Genomic DNA, 6,000 nt, shown 5'->3' with positions numbered 1-6,000 from the left:
TGCAAAGAGTCAAGATGTATAATTTCTTAACCAAGTCAGATAAACACACTTGTGGGAGTCAGAGTTACTGTGACTAATTTCTCTGTCCTCCAACTAATTTGAGTTTTGATTTTGTAAGTTACCTACTTACTAGATTTGGTGGGCTCACAAGAATTATTTTTTCTTAAAGTTCCATCTGAGCAGGTGTATTGTACATAAGACAGAGAGGAAAGAAACTGATTAGAGGGGTTGGAGGAGAAGAGGGCGGGCGTGACCCTCTTAATCATTCTTCACTTCCTTTTTTTTTCCTTTAACAAGATGACTTGGCAACGTCTGGCACATCCGCGGTAGAAGCGGCGACGCCTCCTCTGTGGAATTGACTTGCAATAACCAGCTTTCGCCCAGCTGCACATTTGTAGCTTCCGTGGACGTATTAGCAACGGGTAGTCTTAGCTCCCATTCTCCCAGAGTTGCAAGACGGTTAGCAGTCATCTGGAATGCGTTTTTAGCCCGAATCTCTGGTTCAGAATGCCAGCGGGTTTCACCTGGGGAACTTTGAAAAAACGCAGTGTCCGCTGATCCTGGTCCAGGTGCACAGTGAAGAAGCTCAGGGATAAACCCAAACACTGACCCTTCAGACCCAGCGCAAAGTAGAAACTGAAAGTACGCTGCCGGCAGATCCTACGGAAGTTATGGGAACAGCAGAGCGCCCGGCCGGCCCGTGATGCGTGCCGCCCCTCCAGGGATGGATGGACCAGGCGCCGCGTGGAGGACAGGAGCCAGCTACCCACACTACCCTGGCCAGCACAAGCCTGTGGCAACTCCACGGAAGACCGGGGTCTGGGCGTGATTATGGGTGGTGTGAGCTCGCTCCTGCTGCAGTCGCGGTCATGACTACGCCGTCTCCCGCAGACCATGTTCCATGGTAAGCGCTGCTCGCGCGCGCGCAGGAGTCCGTGCGTCTAGCGCGCCGGGGCACTCCCGGAATACCCGGGAGTGCCATCTGCCCCCGCACCTCCGCAGGTCCAGGAATAGCCCGGCCTTGCACTTTGGACCTGCCTGGAGCACGGCCCATGGTCAGTCACTACCCGGGGCTAGGTACAGTGGCCCAGAGCCACTCGAACCTGGGCGTGCTGCCCCCGGGCAGGCGCGGCTCCTGACGGCTGCTTTCGATCCCCAGACCCCAGTGCTGCCACCCCGAGCCACACTGCGGTAGCAGCCCTCAACCGGCTCTCAGTAGTCAGTGGCTAGCAGCCACAGACTGTCCCTAGTCAGCGTTGCCCTGTGCCAACACCGCGCCCCAGCAACCCTTCCCCATCTCGTGGCTGCGCTAAGTTACTCACAGGCTGGCTGGGTTCAGCGAGTCACTGGGCTCTTGAAGCGCAGAACTTCCTAGAGAATGTAAGAGACATTCCCCCCCAGTACGTGCTTTTAAACCCTAAAGGACAGGTCACTGGAAAACCCTCTGGTCTCCTCTCAGTAAGTCTGGGAGTTTCCGACTGGGGTTGTACATTGCGCTGTTTGCTGGGAACCCAAGTCCAGATTTTTTTTTAAATTTTCTTTATAAATGTTTTCTGCATGATGAAAGCAGGACTCAAATGCTAACCAGGAGTCCAAATTCTATCTCCCCCACCCCGCCCCCATCAGATTTACTACTTTTCCATTTGTGCCCAATATAAGGGCTTAAAATGCACAAGGACAGAATTGATGTGGGCTGGAATCCACTGGAAGCTGTGTGGCCAAGGCTAAAAGCTAAAACAAACAAGCAATCAAACAAGTAAATCAATATTCTAAGAGACTGGAGGAGAACGGGTTGTGAAGAGAGAGGACCTACTTAGGGAAACCGGGATGTTTTACAGTAAGCACTTCCTCAAGCAAGAGGACCAGTGGGGTATGTGCAAGAGCAGGAAGCCAGTCTTCTGCTCTTTGGATGGCCTCTGTGCTGTGGCTTCCCTGACCATTGCTTTAGGTCCAGTCATTTCCCTTCTCTTAGAGAGCCATGAGCTGACATAATGGAGTATTTGCTTAAAGCAAAAATATGGAGACTAGAGAGAATATACAAGATAATTATGGAAGATTTGTAAGGGATGCCCTCCAGGAGTTTCATACACCATTGGAAACTGAGGGTGTTCCAGTTTCCCTGGCAATGCCCTTGGTTGTCCTGAAATTGCTTCTTTCTCCTTCACTTCTGACTTTAATATTCGTTTTACTTCTGATTTAAAGTAGGGAGGTAAAAAGACAAAAGGAAGCAAATGTGTGTGATTTTAACAAGGAGACTTAATTTCCTGGAGTATGTCCATATTAGTCATGCATCATAAATTTTTAGCAATCAAGTAGTAATATTGTAAACTCCTGATAATTGTAATAAGTGGCTTTCTTCATCCTCCCCACCCCCACAAGAGTCACTAGATGGTTAAGCTACGTCAAGCAGGTGCATAGTGAAACTCTTTGGTTTTTCACCTTGTTATTTGGGGGTGTTAAGTAAATGAAGATCCACTATGTGATCCTCAGTTGTGCTATCTTGTTTAGGAAACTTTACCATACCTGAGTGCTAATAAAATGAAATAATGATTAAAACAGAGAACTGAGCATTTGTAGAAAGCCTGACTGCCTGCAAAGCAGCATTAGAAATGCTACCACATCAATATGCAAATGATAAATAGAAAAATCCCTTCATATATCTGCCAACATGTCATATGTACACCCATGTGTGGGATTTTTTTTTTGTATTCTGACCCTTGACAGATAATGTGTTATAGTAAGACCAAATATTTACTCTTTCCCCCTGAAATAGAAGCATATGCTACAGTTTCAGAGCTTGGCCAAGAAGTACCTTGATGAGGTTCATGTAGAAAAAAAATCAGTTTTCTACACTTCCTTTGACAACCTGCACATGTAATTATGTTATTGGAAGCAGTATAATTCAGTAGCTAAGAGCCGATTTCCTAGATTCCTCAAGCTGAACAAGTCAGCTGAGAGTCCCACTGTACTGGAAGCACCGTATTGGAAAATTGTTCTTCGGGCCCTAGATTCTCCACCTGTAAGATGTGAACGGCCTGTATGAAAGGACGGAATTTGCAGTGGAAATAGGCTTATGAAATGGGCTTTTTGGCCTTAAGGACTGATGAACAACTGAATGTGATGAACTGAAGAAGCCAATTTATTTATGTTCACTTTGACCCCATAACTTAAGCAGCTGAAGATTGAGTGTATTATTTGGCTTACATTAAAACCCAACAAGAATTCTTAGGCAGCCATTATTCTGGTTTAACCAAATTCCCTACTGAAAACAAATTCTCTAGTTTCAATCCCTTCAAGAGAGTTAGAGACAATCCCACAAGCCAATACTTGCCTTGCATTGTTCCTATGGTTTGTCTTCTCTGTGACCTAAAGAAAAGTCCAAGGGAAGACAGAAGAGTGCATGCCTGTATAGTATGAAGTAAAAAACAAACACAGAATATGGTAAAAGTTGAATTACTTTTCCACTGGGACAGCAGTGTCAAAAGCATCCTCAAACTTGAAAAATCTTAATTTATTACTGTGCATATATGTGGAAGAAATAACTGCAGCTACAAATTATAAACTGCACAGCATTAATGGCAGAGCCAGGAGCCCATGGCATGTAGGTCCTAGGCCCTGGTGTGTTTGTAGAATTATACCTGAGACATTTTCAAACCTGAAGAGATCCTCTATTTGGATGATGAGGTAGAATCTTACAAGTTTAGGTGTTTGAGATCAGAAAGACATATATTAAGAAGTCACTGAAAGTTTTCATTTTAGAGGTCACGGACATGAAGCTTAAATGAAATACAGCTGTTCACTTAGTCACACCAAGACAAAACTCCCAAGAATCTAAACTGTCCCTGCTTTGTGAGTACCCTACTCTGCCAGGAACTAACTTACTCAACAAGACTCTACAGATAGGGCAAACTATTTTTAGTATAGTTTTAGAATTGAAAAATTCATTGTAGTATGCACATACACAGAATCTGAATAGTCCATCAAACCACCACTGTAAAGTATTCATAAAACGCTCCAGTAATCAGTATGTTCATCTTAATTTGGGAGTATTTATCACTGAAAATTGGCATGAAGAAGAAAAGTAAAACTTCACCTGTTAAAACATGGAAGGCGGCCAGGCGTGGTGGCACACACCTTTAATCCCAGCAGAGGCAGAGGCAGGCGGATCTCTGTAAATTCAATGCCAGCCTGGTCTCCATAGTGAGTTCCAGGACAGCTGAGGCTACAGGGAGACCCTGTCTCAAAAAGACAAAGCAAAAACAACAACAAAAAAAATGGAAGGTAACCTTTTAAATAATATTTATATGTAATTGTGAAGCCATCTCCTTTCCACTCTAGCATGTAATGACTTTGTTACATTCTTGATGTTCATTTCAAATTATGTGCCCTATCTTTTTCCCTTTTCTCTTCTTCTCAAAGCATAAAACATAAAATGAAAGAGAACATAAAAAGTGTGTAACCATGAAAAAATTGTATAGATCTGATAAAACCCATTAGCAGTTGATCACTGAGGATCTCCAAGTGAAAGAATGGTAATGGAAGAGAGAGAGTGGGCTTAATGCTACTTCATAGAAGTGGCATTCCTTCAGAAAACCTGTCTGATAACACAAAACTAAAAGATAGGGCCCTTGGACATAGTGCCGCGTGCCTTTGATTCCAGCACTCAGGAGGCAGAGGCAGGTGAAAGAGGCAGGTGAATCTCTGTGAGATGGAGACGAGCCTGGTCTACATAGTGAGTTCCAGGTCAACTGGGACTACAGGGAGACCCTGTTTCAAAAAAAACTATGGCCTTTTTAAAAAAAATTAAATCCCAATGAGATGGAAGACTTGGGTTAACATCTAAACATACAAACTCTTCTCTGTGTTACAAAAATAGATGAAGTGCTTTTTCTTCATATACAAAGTATAATAAAATAGAATAATATGTATGTATGTTTATATACACATATGTTAATCGGAGATAGAGTGGTAGATAGGAGAGAGAGACAGAGAGAGAGAGAGAAAGAGAGAGAGAGAGAGGAGAGAGAGGAGAAAATCAAATCTCTTCAGATCCATGGTAGTTACCCAAATAAGCAACTAGGATCATAATCATTATTGATTTGAAATTATTTCACATCAGGCATATAAGTATTTAGTGGGGAGTTATGAATAGATTTCATGCCCCACTCCTGGAGGTTATTTTTTTCTGAGTATGTCAAGTGTCAGTGACATATGAAAATGTAAAATGTGATTTATATTTTTCCCATAATTGCTATCCAATCTACTTTATTTGTAAAAATAGGATCACTAAGATCATACCTTATTGGAGAGTGTGGCTGCCTTTTTAATATGAGAGAGAGCGGTAAGATAGATGACATCCTTATGGCATCCTTTACAATTTTTAGGCTGTTGCCACGGTATCATTTCCTTGGGTTTGAAGGAATACTGTTTGGGTTCTTATTTAGAGAAGACACACATAGAAAGTAGTGTTCTGCACAGGTATTTGGTTAATTGGGAGGTCCACATAAGTATATTGTCAACACAACTGAGTTCATAGAAAGCCGCAAGCAAGACACGTGGCAGACTCATGAAGAAATAGGTCAGATTTGAGGTTCCTAGGTACAATTTTATGTATTTGCCCCAGATGCTATTATTCATAATTCATTCCTTTTGATCGGACAGCTGCCTCTTAGCAAAAATAGCCATAAATCATCAGTTGAGAAGATGTGAGTCTAGCTATTGAGCTTTTCCTGACATGCTCAAGTTGAACAGAACTATGCATAGAAAAATCTGAGTCTCTAGGCATGTAGATACATAAAATAATGAGTCAGGGAGAAGAATTCAGAAATACAATCTAACTTTGTCAGGGTTTGGGAAGGTAAGGCCCATCATTGTAACAGAGCAGTCATAGTGCAGAGCCATGTAGGTGACCCCAGCTCCCACAGCTCTGCTTCCAGGAAAGGCCTGGATTTGCCTTCACATGGACTATGGTTTTTATGTGGGCAAACAATCATATGCCAT

The 6,000-nt window shown here is 43.0% G+C and overlaps 1 protein-coding gene and 1 long non-coding RNA gene across 2 annotated transcripts in view; one reads left to right on the top strand and one right to left on the bottom strand.

Annotated features, from left to right (window-relative positions):
* LOC115068961 overlaps positions 1 to 6,000 on the bottom strand; it is an 82,674-nt gene that overhangs the window by 31,838 nt on the left and 44,836 nt on the right. The gene's annotated exons all lie outside the window — the stretch shown is intronic.
* Il7 (interleukin 7) overlaps positions 47 to 6,000 on the top strand; it is a 55,155-nt gene continuing 49,201 nt past the window's right edge. Inside the window, exon 1 of the mRNA XM_008826083.3 lies at positions 47 to 904. Within this exon, the coding sequence (XP_008824305.1) occupies positions 895 to 904 (10 nt within the window). The 5' untranslated portion in view covers positions 47 to 894. The remainder of the gene's footprint in view (positions 905 to 6,000) is intronic.

This window comes from Nannospalax galili, unplaced genomic scaffold, assembly GCF_000622305.1.
Source record: "Nannospalax galili isolate Female #2095 unplaced genomic scaffold, S.galili_v1.0 scaffold829, whole genome shotgun sequence".
NCBI classification, from domain to species: domain Eukaryota; kingdom Metazoa; phylum Chordata; class Mammalia; order Rodentia; family Spalacidae; genus Nannospalax; species Nannospalax galili.
The sequence above is the reverse complement of the archived record's forward strand: the minus strand, read 5'-3'. Positions and strand labels throughout refer to the sequence as shown.